The sequence below is a fragment of the Monodelphis domestica genome, chromosome 2 (assembly GCF_027887165.1).
Source record: "Monodelphis domestica isolate mMonDom1 chromosome 2, mMonDom1.pri, whole genome shotgun sequence".
Lineage (NCBI taxonomy): Eukaryota > Metazoa > Chordata > Mammalia > Didelphimorphia > Didelphidae > Monodelphis > Monodelphis domestica.
In genome coordinates this window covers 256,860,655-256,877,326 of record NC_077228.1, presented here as the reverse complement: position 1 = coordinate 256,877,326, position 16,672 = coordinate 256,860,655, and the positions used below count along the sequence as shown (strand labels likewise).

Sequence of the window (16,672 nt, the reverse complement as noted above, 5' to 3'; positions counted from 1 at the left end):
GTAAGTGCTTTACAAATATTATCTTATTTGACCCTCACAATAACCCTGGGTGGAGATGCTATTATCATCCTCATTTCATAGTTGAGAAAACAGAAGCAAGATGGAGATCACTCTAAGTGACTTGCTATTCCCCACTAGGTGGGGACCTTAGGTGAGTTCCTAAGGTTTCCAGTTTGGGGCTGTTATGGATATTTTTTATTATATTGATCTTTTTAGGCTATAAGCCTAGTAGCAATATAGAGAGGATATTAACGGATATGCATAATTTAGCAATTTTTGGAGCATAGTTCCAAACTGCTTTCTAAAATGATTGGATCAATTCATAGCTCCACCAATAATGTATTAGTGTACCTGTTTTTCTGCAAACCCTACAATATTTGTCTTTTTCATTTTTTTTTGTCATCTTTGCCAACCTGATGGGTATGAGAGAGAACTGATTTGCATTTCTCTAATCATTAGTGATTTGGAGCATCTCTTCAAAAGCTTCCTTTGAGAACTTCCTGGAACACTTTTTCTTTTGATCCCTCTGACCCAGTGAAAGAAAACTCACACATTTCATAGGCAACTAGAAAATAACTTTAAATTAATCTGGGTAATTTATCTTATATTTTTTCCCAAAAAATAGCCTTTAACAATTCTGCTCTTTTTAAAATTTAGAATAGGGAAAAATCAATATAACATATTATGTTGTATATAATATATTGTATATAACTGTATATGATATAATAATATTGTATATAATATAATAATCAATAATATATCAGTTCCATATTATAATTAATTAAGGAAGGAAAAGCAGGAGGGACAGCTAAAGAAAAATACTTTAGGAGAAGGAGGATAGGAAAAGAAAACAAGAATAAAGGATAGAGGGGGCAGCTGGGTAGCTCAGTGGATTGAGAGCCAGGCCTAGAGATGGAAGGTCCTGGGTTTAAATCTGGCTTCAGACACTTCCTAGCTGTGTGACCCTGGGCAAATCACTTGACTCCCATTGCCTAGCCCATACCACTCTTCTGTCTTGGAATCAATACACAGTGTTGATTGATTCCAAGGCAGAAGGTAAGGGTTAAAAAAAAAAGAATAAAGGATAGAAAAGATAAAAACTGAGCTAATCAGATCTTCTTATTTGTGTTATTTCCTACTTTTAGTGGCAATTGCCTTTTAAATTAATTATTTTAAAAAATAAAAATCCATCATACATAGGGAGAAAACAGGTCATTTATGTAGGAGCTATGTGAGCCTAGTGAGATTATTGAAGGAAGGAAACAAGCATTTATCTAGTATCTTCTATGTTCCAGGGACTATTTGCTAAGCACTTTATAATTTTAATCCATTTGATCCTCACTACAACCTCAGTAGGTGCTTGCTATTGTTATCCCTGTTTTGCAGATGAGAAAACTGAGGCAGACAGAAATTAAGTGACTTGTTCAGAATCACATTGATAAGTGTTCAAGGTTAGATTTGAAATCAAGGTCCCCCTAACTCCAAGTCTAGTACTCTGTCTTTTGTGCCACCAGCTTTCTTTACCATTTACTTCTTTGAAATTAGAGGTTCAAAGTGAAGTATAAAGATGAGAATATCGGGACAAGATCTGAACTTCTATCTCAAAAAGGCAATTTTCAGATAACTGTATTTGCTGATTTTGATAGCAGGGGGAAGGATGGTAGCTTATAGGTATTAAATTAAAGTTTAATTTTAAAAATTAGTTTTGTTATTATAAAAGTCATCTTCTACTCAGTTAACTTCAGTGTCTGCCTATAAAATAAAAAATCCTCTGTTTGGCATTTAAAGTTCAAGGCTCTTCATAACTTAGACATACACCTCCCTTCCCCCCTCCCCTTTACAGTTTTCTTACACCTTAAACCTAAGTATTCCTTGATCTTCTATTTTCCTCAGTTTTCTTAACTGTAAAATGGAGATAATAATTGGACCTACCTTGTAGGATTGTTGTAAGGATCAAATAAGAAAATATTTCCTGAAACATAGTAAATACCATGTAAATACTTCTTCCCTTCTTTCTTTTCAATGTGTGTTCAATAAATACTGTTGAATGAATGACATTAATTAATGTTTCAGGTGATACTTCTCAAGTTGAGAATGGGAAATTGGTTCTACAGCAAAAAAAAATCTGAAGAGGAAGACATGGAGCTGCCTGGACAATGCAGCAAGGATGTGCAAAGAATAGAAAGGCAACAGAGAAACCTAGTGGGAGAATGAAGACACAAATGTGATAAGTGTGGAGTGAGTTTCACTCAGAATTCAGTCCTCAAAAAGCAACTGCCTGACTACAGCGGTTGAGGGGACATGACAGAGGAGAGACTCTAAACGAACACTCTAATGCAAATATTAACAACATGGCAATGGGTTCGAATCAAGAACACATGTGATACCCAGTGGAATCACGCGTCGGCTACGGGGGGGGGGGGGGAAGGAAAAGAAAATGATCTTTGTCTTTAATGAATAATGCATGGAAATAATCAAATAAATACTATAAAATTTAAAAAAATAATAAATTGTAAACAAGATTATGAGGACTATATTAAAGCTACTTAGGGAAAAGAAAAAAAAAGAATTCAGTCCTCATTCAGCATCAGAGCACTCACTGGAGAGAGATCATATGAATGTTATGAGTGTATGAAAGCCTTCAGTCAGAGTGCAGGCCTTACTGAACATCAGAGAATCCACAATGGAGATAGACCATACAAATGTATGGAATGTGGAAAAGCCTTCAGTGCTAGCATTAGCCTAATTCGACATAAGAGAACTCACACTGGAGAAAGACCTTATAAGTGTGAAGTGTGTGGGAAAGCCTTTGGTCAGCGGTCAGCTCTTAATCAGCACCAGAAACTTCACACTGGAGAGAAACATTATCAGTGGAAAAAATGTGGGAAAGCCTTCAGCCAGAATGCAGACCATCTCATTTCACCATCTCAGAGTCCATACTGGAGACAAACCTTTGCCAGTTCTCTCAATGTTCACTTGTGCATTTTCCTGCATTTAGCTACAAAAATTAAGCTCTTATTATGGGTTTGGTGTTATTCTAAGCCCTGTGATTATGAAAAATAACATAGTTCTTTCCCTCTAGGGAACAATGACTGGAATATTGGACTTGAGTCAGAAAGAACAGAATTTGATTCTTGACTTGAACATTTTAGTGTCCTTTCACCCTCTGTTTCTTATCTGTAAAACAGGGCTAATAATTGAATCTACCTCCTAAGACTGTTGTAAGGATCAAATGGGATAAAACACTTTGCAAAACCTTAACATGCTATATAAATTCTAGTTATTATGAGAGAAATGGCATATATACAGGTTGCCATAATAAAGTTGAAGCATGCATAGGAGAAGTCAGATAGGCATTTGAGGAGTTTAGGATCATTTCAGCTGGCAGTATAAAAGGTAGGTTTTATGGATGAAGTGAAACCTGGGTTGGGGAGGGTGTGTGTGGCTGTTTTAATAAATGGCATTCTTCTTTGTTCCTAGCATTTTTAATTTAGTATGTGTCAACCGGGTTTTCTACAAGTTTTAAGTTTGCCCCTCTTGCTGGAGAACTCAAGACACACTTGTTTTGGACTGAACTTTGAAGTGTTTGGTGATCCCAGTTTGGGTGGGACCGGTAGGCAGAGTCCTAAATTGAGTACCCTTATTTGTCTTAGTAGCTTCCTGCCATTGTATTAAAGCCCTCTTTCAGGAAGCCTAGGTTTTGGTTTGACCTTTTCTTTTTGTATACATAGTAGTTGACTGCTCAGTCCCTGATACCCCAGCTGCTGGCTGCACCCTCTTTGCAGCTTGCTTCAGCTTGTCTATGCATACTTGCTATACCAAGTTCTCCAGAGGGTATAAAAGATTCCCAAGTATTGTCATTTTTTGGAGAATCATCTTGTGTGGGGCATTCTTCCAGAGATACTGTCCCCAGAGCCCAGCTCTGTGTAGTGGCCAATTATTGGATCTCTTTCCTGATTAAGGACAAGTTTTTTTTCTGACTACTTTAGTAGTTCTGTGTTATTTCCAAGTTAACACATGTTAGTGCAGTGGGAAGTTTATAGGATCTGGTGCCAGAGGACCTGGGTTCAAATCTTGACTCTACCACATATATCTTATGTCACAACCTCTCTATATCTCTATTTTCCTTCTATGTTAAATGAGGTCAGTCAGTGTTAACATTTATTAAACACTTCTACATGCCAGGTATTGAGCTAAACACTTAGGACATAAAGTGGCAAAAGACACACTCTGCCTTTAAGGAGCTCACAATCGCTAATGGGAGAGAATAAGAAAACAAATATGTACAAACAAGCTATATATAGCAAAACAGAAAATAGTTAAGAGAAGGCCAGGTATAAAAATTAAGAGGGGTTGGGAAGGGCATCCTGTAGAAAATGGGATTTTAATTGGGTCTTAAAAGGAAATCAAAGAAGTCAGTAGATGGAGTTGAGAAAGAGCATTCTAGGAATAGGGAGATAATGCCTGGAGCTGAGAGATGGAATGCCTTGGAACAACTAGGAGACCAGTGTCACTAGCCTAGTGTGGAGGGATGGATAGGGTGTTAGAGAGGAGTAATACCTCTGGTATAAGGGTTTGCTGAGCTTTTTTCAGGATTATTTATCTACTTTTAGTGTCTATCTTTCAACCAACTTTCACCTGTGGCTCCAGGAAGCAATAGCATGTCCAGTGGTCACAGCTGATGGTAATGAAAACATCAATAATATGGCTACTTGCTGTAAACCCCCTCTTTTCTCTTCTTCCTTATCTTCTATCAACTTATGTACCTTCTGTTATTTTTTTCTCTTTCACTCTTATTCCATACTGATGAAATGGCCCAACTCTTTACCAAGGTGAATATTTCTACTTGTTGGTAATCCCATTTCGTATGCTTCTGACAGATTTCCCCTCTGTTATCTTCACTTGCACTTATTGTCAATCTCTTCCTGTCTACTAGCTCATTTCCTACTGCCTAAAAACATGCCTTTATCTCCCCTATCCTGAAAAAAAATTTTACTTGACCATCCTAAATCATTTCTGCCCTTTGTACTTATCTAGAAAAGGTCTAACTACTGACCTCCCTGGTTTACTTAAATCTTATCTGCAGGGAGTCTTTCCTAATCCTTCTTCATTCTAGTGCCTTCCCTCCAGTATTTATTTTGTATTTAACCTGTATATAGCTTACTTTGTATATATTTATTTGTATATTGTTTCTCCTGTTAGATTGTAAGCTCCTTGGTGATAGGGAATGCTTTTGCTTCTTTTTGTACTCCCTGTGCTTAGCACAGTGACTGGCATATAGTGGATGCTTAATAACTATCCTATTCCTTTTGAATAAGTTATGTGCTGCTTGTTATATTCCAGTTAAGGATCTCATCCTAAATTTAAAACTTTCTTAAAACTATTTATGAAGTCAAATTGGACTATTTTTATTAGGATCTTGCTTATTACTTATGCTCTATAGATTTTTAAACAAATTTATTTTTATTAAGGATCAGTGACAGAAGGAGAATTCAGTTTCAGGCTGCATTTGAACTGGATGACTTTCGTATTGGTATGGGTTTTTTGGACTGAAGGAGGAATTTGATAGTCTGTATTATAGACTCAGAATTGAAAAGACCTAAACAAGACTCCCTGATTCAGCATAACAAAAAGATGATCATCCAGCTGTTGCCTGAAGACCTTAAATGAGAAAGAACCCACACATGGTCACCCATTCTACTCTTTTGTTGTTGTAACAGGGTCAGCTAGGTGGCTCAGTGGATAGAGTGCTGGGCCTAGAGTCAGAAAAACTCATCTTCCTGAGTTTAAATCTGGTCTTAGACACTTAGACCTGGAGCAAGTCACTTAACCCTGTTCACCCCTCTGTTTCCTCATTTATAAAATGAGTTAGAGGAGGAAATGGCAAATCATTCCATATCTTTGCTAAGAAAACCCCAAGTGAAGTCATAAAAAGTTAGATAGGTCTGAACAATAAGAAATCTGCCTATTTACAACTTCCTCTCATTACACTTAATTTTGCTTCTGGGGTCAAGTAGAACAAATCCTTTCTCCATTTGCCAATCTTTCAGTTACTTGAAATCAGTCTTCTAAGTCATCAAATAGGCTAAATCTCCAGTTCCTTCAATTAGCTCCTATATGTTATAAACTTGAGGCCCTTGATCATCTTGGTTTTCCTTCTCTAGATGTTCTTTAACAAGTATTTATTGCCTGTTCTCTTCAAGGGTCAGTGCAAGTGTCTGTAGGGAGCGAGTGTACAGATGATTATTGAGGCATTATCCCTGATGTTTCAGAGCTTATAGTCTAGTAGGGGCAATAAGATATTTATTAGAGTTGTAATACAATTCATATCATCACGCAGAATGTGACAAGTGTTGTATTACAAATAAAGTGCTGAAGAGAGGGAAATTGCCATTGTTGGGGAAAACTTTGTGGAAGAGGTGACATTTGAAGTTGTCCTTAAAAATGGGTAGGATTTTTTAAAATTCTTTCTTAAATTCTTTTTAAATTTTTAATAACAGATTTCCACATAAGTTTCTCCAAGTTATAGGATCCATATTGTCTCCCTCCCTTCTTCCCTCCCCACTCCTAAAGCTGGCAAGCAATTCAATCCAAAGCATTTTTTCCTTTCTCATTTTTGGATAATGTGAAGTTGTTACTTCTTGTTCCCAGAATGATTGTCTCACAAACCCAACTAAATGTAATTAATTGTCCATAGGACTCAGCATGTTCACAAGAACAGGAAATGTCTTTGAGGGAGGTGACATCTCTAAGAAAAACACAGCAACCTTGCTCCTCTGACCTCTGACAGTCCAGTACATCAGAGCCCCATGCCCTACAAGAGAGAGGTGAGGAGATTTGCATTTACTTTGTATTTATTTGCCTGTATATCTATTTTCTCTCCTTGCCTCTCCCCTTTCTCCAAGTTGGGACAGAAGCTCCTAAGGGACAGGGACTGTCTTTCAATCCTCAAAGCCTATCACACATGACAGGCACTTAAGTGCTTGTTGAATGGAGAAATAATTTATCTGTGGAGAACAGTGAGAAGAGTTACCCAAGGTTGCTTTAGTGCTCTAAATAATGTTTCCCCTCTTATTATACTAAAGGAGGCTTCTCCACTTTCCTGTTTCCTGGGGTCTCAGCCTTACTCATTCCCTTCATTGCAACCTATCCTAGTACTTCAAGAGTTAGAGGAGACCCCAGACAACTTGCTCATTTTTAAGATGAGGAAACAAGCCTAGAGAAATCAAGGGACTTCCTCAAGAACACAAGTATCAGAACTCTGGTTTGAATCCAAGTTCTCTGACTCCAAATCTCGTGTTCTTTTACACTTCCCCCTTCATATTCAAAATTAGCCATGTTCTACTACATTTTGTCACATAAAACCTTTCCAGCCTTCTGCTCACTAAACTCAGTGTTCCTATGTTCTATCCAAGCAAGTCATCAGTACTAGATCATGACATTGTCATCTACCACTTTGACTTTGTCCTTTCAAAGACTCTTCTTCCCATGTTTAACTGTTTTTTAGGTTGATAGATCATAGGTGGAAAGAGCACTGGATTTGGAGTCAAAGGGCTTAAGTTCAAATCTTAGCACTGCTACTTTATGAACTTGCTACCTTTATGAACTTGAGCAAGTTACTGAGACCTTGGCCTCAGTTTTTCATCTGCAAAAAAGGATTCTCAGACTTGTCCTGAAACCCTTCCAGTGCTAAGTATGTGACCCACTGCTTTAGTCAACATATTTTCTCTATCATTTTATTTCACCCCTTATTTCATATATGATTAGAAATTGCTTATCATTACCAGTCACAACATTTTCATTGTTTATAATGTTCACAGCTTCCTCCTCTGGGGAGCTAATACTAAGAAATATGGGAAAATATAAAAACCTTTCTTATTATGTGTGTATTTTATATGCAGAATATGTAAGTGGAGTGGGTTTGACTGCTTGTATGTTTAAGTTATAAGGATGGGGAATCATACAGCAAATCATCTCAATTGAACCTTGCTCCTCTCTTCCCTTTCACATTTCTTAATGGACAGATTCCATGGAAAGAACCTCACCTTAGTCCTTATTGAATAAGTTCCCTTTCTGATACCTTCTGATTAACCTTCCTATTTATATTTTGAATTAAGTTGTAGACAAGCCATAGATTTCTAGTTAATATTTATTGCATTAAGAACTGTGTTGGCAGGAGTTCCCTTTTTCAAGAGTTCAATGAAATCATAAATCTAATTTCTCTCCCTATCCTACCCTATTATTCTTCCCTTACAGTTTATTGCTTCCTAGCACAGAGGAAAAGTACTCTTTGTTTTTAATTAAAAATTTTTACTTAATTTAGAATATTTTTCCTTGGTTACATGATTCATGTTCTTTCCCTCCCCTCCTCTCCCCTTCCCCCTGTAGCCGACACACAATTCCACTGGGTTTTACTTGTGTCATTGATCAAAACCTATTTCCATATTATTGATAATTGCACTAGGTGTCATTCACTCTTTATAGTTTCAGATGATGAGACCAGAAGTGAGCATGGGAAGTTGACTTCAAAGCTGGAGAACCTTGAAAAAATGGAACTAAACAGGGACATATCTGGCAAACTTAATAAAGGAATACTTTCAGGTCCTGAGTGTGAAGAAACTGATGAGCAACAGGGGGACAAAGTGGAAGACCCCTGTGAATATCCCACAGGGGATAAACAGTCTAACTGTGATGAAAATGAAATAAGCTTCACTCAGAGCCCAAGTGTTATTGAAAATAAGAGAATGTATTCTGAGGAAAAGCCTTATGAGTGTGATGAATGTGGAAAAACCTTTAGTCAGAACTCTAGGCTTATTGAACATCAAAGAATCCATACTGGAGACAGACACTATAAATGTGAAGAATGTGGAAAAGCTTTCTGAGGAAGAACTGTACTTATTCGACATAAAATAATCCATACTGGGGAGAAACCCTATAAATGTAATGAGTGTGGGAAAGCTTTTGGTCGGTGGTCAGCCCTTAATCAACATCAGAGACTTCATATAGGAGAGAAATATTATCATTGTAATGAATGTGGGAAAGCCTTCAGTCAGAAAGCAGGTCTTTTTCATCACCTTAAAATCCACACCAGAGTCAAACCACATCAGTGTAATCAGTGTAATAAAAGTTTTAGTTGCCGCTCAATCCTTATTCAACATCAAGGAGTTCATACAGGGGAAAAACCCTATGAGTGCAGTGAATGTGGAAAAGTCTTTGTTTATAATTCATCTATTGTTTCACATCAAGAAATCCATCACAAAGAGAAATGCCATCAATGTAATGAATGTGGGAAAGCCTTCAGTCAAAGTGGCCTTATTCAGCATCAGAGGACACACTGGGGAAAAACCCTATAAATGTGATGTGTGTGGGAAAGCATTCATTCAAAGAACGAGCCTTATAGAACATCAGCAAATTCACACTGGAGAGAGATCCTATAAATGTGATCAGTGTGGGAAAGCTTTCACTCAAAGATCAGTCCTTACTGAACATCAAAGAATTCATACTGGAGAAAGACCTTATAAATGTGATGAGTGTGGGAATGCTTACCGTGGAATTACTAGTCTTATTCAACACCAGAGAATACATACTAGGGAGAAGCCCTACCAATGTGATGAGTGTGGGAAAGCCTTCCGACAGAGGTCAGACCTTAGTAATGTGAGAATTAAAATGGTTGAGGTCTTAAACTGTAGTGATTAAAATAGTGGAAGATATAAATTGTGATAGATATAAGAGAGGGTGAGTAAATTTGACCGCAGAAAATATGTTTCACTACAGTGTCTTGGTTTTTAAATCAAATATAAGGTGGTTGCCAGGGAAATATTCCCAATTATTCAAATACCCAAGTCAACTGGGTTTTATAGAGATTTTAATTAATACAAATGTGGAATTAAAGAAAAGAGAGAAAGAGAGAAAAAAGGAAATAAGTATGAAGGGCCTTAAGCCAACATGGCCTAGACCTGAGTCTTAAGAGAGAGAGATCAGTCAGTCAGTCTTTTAACACTCACCACAAGGTCTGCCTAAGCAAGGATTCTAGTGACACCAGGCCAGCATCATCTCAGCTGCTTTCACCAGCTCCCTCCTCCATTTGAATGTTTCAGAATCAGTCCTTCCTCAATCTGAATGTTTCAGAATGAGTCCTCCTCAATCTGAATGTTTCAGAATGATCTTCCTCAATCTGAATGTTTCAGAATGATCTTCCTCAATCTGAATGTTTCAGAATGAGTCTTTCAGCTCTTCTCTGAGCTCTATATTTTAAGGGCAAAATCTCCTATGTCACCTCCCCTAAGTTCTTCCATCTACCAATCACTGTAGATGTTTTCCAAAAGACAGCCCATTTTGAATTCACAGCTGAGTAGATTAATCTCTTTAGTAAGTCAGAAAAAAAATGCTGCTGTGTCAAGTAATTTCATTAAGAGAAAACCTCTGAGTAAGTTTTCACCTTTTAGGTCTAAGTAGTTTACAAGTTGCCCCACCTTTATAGGCACTTAGCATCCCATTGTATCAATTCCAAAAATAGGCATGGCTCAAAGAACTCCTTTCCTTTATAAGTATGGTTTTCAAGTACTTTCATTGTTTAGCAAGGAGTTTTCTGCCCTAAAGCATTCTTAAGTATGGGTGGAATAGAGGTCCTCCCATAGCAAGGAGTTTTCACATTCAAGTAGAGTTCTCACTATCTGGTAGGGAATTATTTCAAGTAGGGAACTGGAGGATTCCTCAATGTGGAGTAAAATTTTTAACATTCATAAGTCTGTGAAATTTTAAGGTTTACAGTAAACATCAGAGAATTCATATTAGAGGTGGCTCATATAATGCAATGAATGTGGGAAGACTTTTAGTCATTACTCAATGTTTATTCAACATCAGTCTGACCATAATGGAGAAAAATCTGTCTCTTTGTAAAGACTTTAAGAAAATTTCGTGGCTCCCAAAACAAATTGGAGGTAAACTTTCAGTTACTCTTCCTGCAGTGATTAGTATAAATGCTATGTGGATCAAGAAGTATGAGACATGGTCCGTTGTGGATCTTACAGTCTCTTTGAAGAGATAAAGGAAACAATAGTGCAAGACAATTCAAAAGTTTCATAGTTGTTTTAATTGCATGAGTCAGAGAAATAAGTGCAATGGAGATTCAGAAGATGGCAAGAACAATGTGGTTGGAGTCAGGAGTGGCTTCATAGAGGATGTAGGACTTGAGCTGGATTTTTTTTAAACTCTTACCTTCCAACTTAGAATCAATAATGTATATCAGTTCCAACGCAGAAGAGCAGTAAGGGCTAGGCAAGTGGGTTAAGTGACTTGCCTGAGGTCACAAAGGTAGGAAGTGTCAGAGGCCAGGCTTGAACCCTTCCATCTATAGACCTGGCTCTGAATCCACTGAGCCACCTCCCTGTACTCTTTTTTCCTCTTGAAGTCATTATCATATTTCTTAATAATCTAAATGCTATTGATTTACCAACTTAAAATTTTTATATTTTTTCCCAATTACATATAAAAATTTTTTCAACACTAAACATTTTTTTTGAGTTCAAAATTATCTTCTTCACTCCCTTTCTACCTCCCGCCTTGAGAAGGCCAGCAATTTGAAATAAATTACACATGTGCAGTCATACAAAACATTTCTGTACTAGTCATGTTATGAAAGATAACACACTGAAAAAAAAGAAAAAAATTGAAAAAAAGTATGCTTTGATCTTTTGGAAACTTTTACACTGTGTGAGCCACTTCAAAAATAAAAGGATCTGCTTATTTTTTCTTGCTCTATTTGATCCTGCTTGGTACTAGACCAAGTAAGACTATTATGGATTTTGGTGAGAAATGTTTGGTACAAAAATATCAATAAGCAATTATTCATTTGACAAATATGCAGGGAGTTCTTGACAAGTATATTTCTTATGTAAGTGAACAACAGAAAAAAGCCACCCCACTGACATCCCTAGAGATTTGCCTCCCTTCTCTCCCTCTCATGAAACAATCTTCCTACTCTCCATACTCCATTGCTCAGCCTTGTCTGCTTTTAAGACTCTCCTACCTCATTACATTGGGGTGTATGGGGTGCTCAGGGAGGAGTAATATCTCTGGTATGGAGAGCTTGTTGTGCCCTCCTAGGGCAGCTCTCCAGCTTCTGACCCTCACCTGACACCCAGCTCTCACTTGTGGCTCCTAGTAGCTGCTAGCATGCGGCAGCCGCCACACCCTGAGCAACAGCTTCGACAGGCCGGCTAAACATTGTGAGGGTAGCCATCGGGTCGTCGACCCCTGGTGAACTAAGGCTTTGCTCACCCAGCCTGTGAAGACTGCTTTGGCCGAACAGATGGAAGAAACCAATAAGAAGGTTCAACGGCTGAGAAGGCAACACAGCAAAGCACTGTGGAGTGCTTAGGACATGTTGGAGCACAAAAGACAACACGGCCATCCAATGCAGCTGAGGAAGTCTCCAAGTGTAACGATTTTTCGTGCCATTGGACCCAGGCTTCCAACACCAAGAGAGTGGGACTGTCTCTGTGCATCGACTTTTCCACTTAAATCTCCTTCACGCACAAGTGTCTTTGTGTCACACAAAGACAATTGTCATTCTGGTTACTGAGAGACTACTACTACACCTCATTTCACTTCTTTGTGTGAAATCTCCATGTCCCATTCCTACCAACATACAATTAATAAATATGAAAGCATACTAAGCTTAAACCTGTTGCCTTCCCCTATTCCTTCTTTTAGAAATGGCAAGCCATGGTATTATGTCAGTGTTCCAATCCAAAATACTTTTGTAATATTCTTATCAGAGTTCTAAGCAGTTCCTAAGGGAAGTTACATTGAAATTCTGAGAGAAATTCTGATTTCCTTGCAGTTGAGGGTGGTGACTGGGCTAGGGCTGGAATTAATTGGATTAATCCAATTATGAGCAGTACCTCTTTCTCTCCATTTCTGGCTAAATCGAATGGGGTTAGGAAAATTGATTTTCAAAGGTAATTTACTTTTGTGTTGCTTGGGGAATTCAAAAACCCTACATTTTGTGCCTTTCTAAAATCTTGATTAAAATCTTGACTGTGGAATTTTGCTTCCTGTTCTTGGACACTGTAATTTATACAAAGGACATGGCTTGGGTCAGAGAAATTCTCAAAAGGATAGATTTATGTCCTTTTGGATCTCTTTAATCAGAGATGCTTGGATTTAGATAATACTTTATTTTTGATAGACTTGCCAAGTAAATAGAATAGCAAGCTTTTCTTTCATCATTAAATGATGACTTTGGACTCAGGTTTCAGCATCTGTTAGGAACTAGTATGACTGGGCAGCCCTGCTTGGAAAGACTTCCTTTGTTAATTAAATAGAGATGAAGGACATTTTGAACCTCTGTAAGAGTATTTTTTTTTCAGGGTAAAACTGCCCATTCTTATTTATTCTTCATGTAGGTTCTTAGAATCTATCTGACTGTTCTAAAGAAAGGCAATCTGTTAGCCATACTGAGAGGTATTTGTGTGTATCTCTGTTTGTGCTCATGTTGGTAACTAATATGTCATGCCAGGTTTGTTGAATACATGTACACTTGTTTTATATTTAGAAATATACCATATCCATTGGGTTTAAGATTATTTACACAAAGAACTGAAAAAAACCTGAAAAAATACATCTCAGCAGCAAAAACAATTTGTAGGAATAAGATTGGACACCCTGTCATTTGAGTGAGGTACAGATTCCTGCCAGACAGTGAAGTTCACAATGAATTTCTTTCAGTCTCTGAGTTATAAGGCCATATTCCCTTGGGTGAGTGATTCTGGAAGCTGGCTCTTAGAGATGTGATGATTAAAAATTCTGCTAAACTAGATTCTGGGTAAGAAAATAAATTTATTGATCAAGGTAGCGAGTTGTCAATAAATTGGTCACCAATCTCTCAGTGATCAAAGGCAAAGACATACAGCATCTTGAGTCATTAAATACAATTTTGGAAGTTCATTATTCAGTCCTCCCCCTAGACAGTCTAAGACATCCATAATTGGTGAATGTCATGAAGAGGAGGAATAATTCTTAGTCCTTCCCTAATTCCTTGGTAATGGGGAAGTCATGCCTTATCATAAGATTCTAATAGCCCTTGGGGATCTAGATGGGAAAATTGAGTTAGGTATGGTTAAATTTTGACCTCCATAGTGTAGTAGAGGCATGGAGAGAAACTGAGAGAACTTGTAAACCAAGATGCAAGAACCAGGGTTCCAAATGGAATGTTCCCAGGAGTTGGCAGTTTGAGCTGACAGGGGGAGGGGACTTGGAGTCACTCTCTCTCCCTGGAGGTTTGAAGTTGGCAGCCCCTAGAGGGGCTGACTTGGTTTTTGGGGTTCTCTGGCTTTGGACAGTTGAAGTTGACGAAGGAGAAGCTTTTGAGTTGGTGGTCTATTTAAGGGTTGAGCTGGCCAGGAAAAACTGAGAGACTTTGAACTTTGTTTCTCTCTGGGGTTGAAGCTGAGAAAGGAGGAAAGCCAGGCTGTAGAAGAGACTTTTCTTGGTGAAGAAGAAAGAAGATTCAAACAGTAGTCCTCCATCCCTCTAATTGTCTTAGAGTCACATTTTGTGACTGGACTACTTTTTCAAACCCTCCCAAAATTCCCCCTTGTAGTTAGGGACATCCCCATCCCTCTTACCTCAGTTTCCCATCCTGTTATCACAATAAACCCCTTACCTGAGAAAGAAAATTAGAGTATTTTATAGTCCACTCAAAAGGGGGTGGTGGTGGGAGGAAGCCAAAGGCTTTCAGGAGAGGGTGAGGGAGGAAGGAGGTTAGGAAATAGATTTGTCCATTAGCCATCAGTAGGGATCAGTAGGCTAACCCCAGAGTAAACCCCAGAGCAGTCCCCTGTGTACCAACATCCCTGTGTGGCAGCATCCCGCAGCATTTCTCATTCCTACCTCCATTACAAATAAGCAGCCTTAAGTTCCTATAGCAGCTCTAGTCACAGCTAGAGAGTAGAACAGTAGTTATTGTAAGAAGAAATAGTTTCCCCTCAGTTTACTTCTTTATTTCAACAAGCAACAGTTTCCTTCAGTTTACTATTCTATTTTAATAGCTCATTTCAACAGGGGATCTAAGAATACTGCCCTGCTACCCTCCAAATGCACTTAGCCAGTTCTTTTTTACCAGTGTGTGAGATAAAAATGATGACAAGTGCCCCACTCAAAAATAAGTCCCATTCACTCAAATAAACCAAACCTGGAATCAGAAAGTAGGAGAAAAAAGAGGCAGTTGTTTATTCCCCTCCTTCGTGAAAAAGAGCACTTCAATGATGGGCTAAGAAATGCTGACTGACTAGGCCTCAAACAGGCAATATATACAAGTTCCCAATACAAGGTTCCTCCCCTCTCCCCTATCAGGCCCCACTCCCCCCACTGGGTCTTGACCCACAATCCAAAACACTCAGAAATTTTGAGAAAATTTTTGCCAATAAGTAAAAGGCACGGCAAACCAAAAAGAAGCTAATGTGGTTTAAGCAATATGGGTAACATGTTTATATATGAAAACGTTGCTAACTCAATGCAGAGAAAATTGTACTAATTTGCTAAGAGACAGATTCAGTGGAGAAAAGGAAGTCTGATCTAACAACACAACTGGAAAACTTAAGGTGTGATTTGCAAGCAGAGAATGAAGTTAAAAGAGTGAAATATGGAATCAACACAAACAGAAAGATTTTTGTATTAAGACATAAGAAATGCTCTTGATGGTAGAAAATTTAAAAGCATAGCTCTGAATATAGAAGTTATTAACTGATCTGGAGCTCTCACCAATATCTTCAATTTCTCCAACATTAGGAAGATGGAATTAGTGATTTTTCTCTTTGAGGACCAAAACAAGGACTAAATGAATCTCTAGCAAGGACAAATTGAGAAGTGGCAAAAACCAGGCACTCTCTTCCCCCCTCACACACAACAACAAACCAAACTGTAGGAAGTGGCAACACAAGTTTAACAATTTTTGGTTTTTTAAAGATCTCATTGAAATGAATACTCCAAATGGAGAAAATGCTTCTTTTATTTGTAGGATTGCTTACTTACAAAGAGGAAAATGCCCCTATCAGTAGTAAAGGGCATACTAGACTCTCAAAAAATTCATATAGAATTCCAGAACCAAAAAGGAAATGGAAAAATTTAGAACAGATTGAAAAGTATTTGAGCAGCAAATAAGGGAAATTGCCTTAAGAATGAACTTATTATATCTTATCACACTGTCTTCTCATCCAAAATCAACATTGTCTCTTTAAAAATATACATGTATATACAGAAAAACATACCTTCTCATCCTTCCACTACAACTCTTCCCCCCATTCCCCAAACTGAGAACAGAAACATATATAGCTGATCAAGGCAAATATAGACATTAACCAATGTGGGTATTTGTGAATCCTTCACCTTTTATTTTTTTTTTAAATAAAAACCCTTACCTTCCATCTTGGAACCAATACTATGTATTGTTGATTCCAAAGCAGAAGATTGGTAAGGGCTAAGCAATGGGGGTTAAAGTGACTTGCCCAGGGTCACACAGCTAGGAAGTGCCTGAGGCCAGATTTGAATCTAGGACCTGTCTTTAGGCCTGGCTCTCAATCCACTGAGCTATCCAGCTGCCCCCAATCCTTCACCTTTCTATCAGAAGGTGGGTAGCCTGTTTCATCATTAATCTTGTGAAATTGTAGTT

General features: G+C 38.0%; 1 protein-coding gene across 1 annotated transcript in view; it reads left to right on the top strand.

Annotated features, from left to right (window-relative positions):
• LOC107648936 (zinc finger and SCAN domain-containing protein 12-like) overlaps nt 1-16,365 on the top strand; it is an 18,781-nt gene extending 2,416 nt beyond the window's left edge. Inside the window, 1 exon segment of the mRNA XM_056814688.1 lies at nt 8,485-16,365. Coding sequence (XP_056670666.1) covers nt 8,485-9,353 — 869 coding nt within the window. The 3' untranslated portion in view covers nt 9,354-16,365.
• Nucleotides 16,366-16,672: the final 307 nt, after the last annotated feature.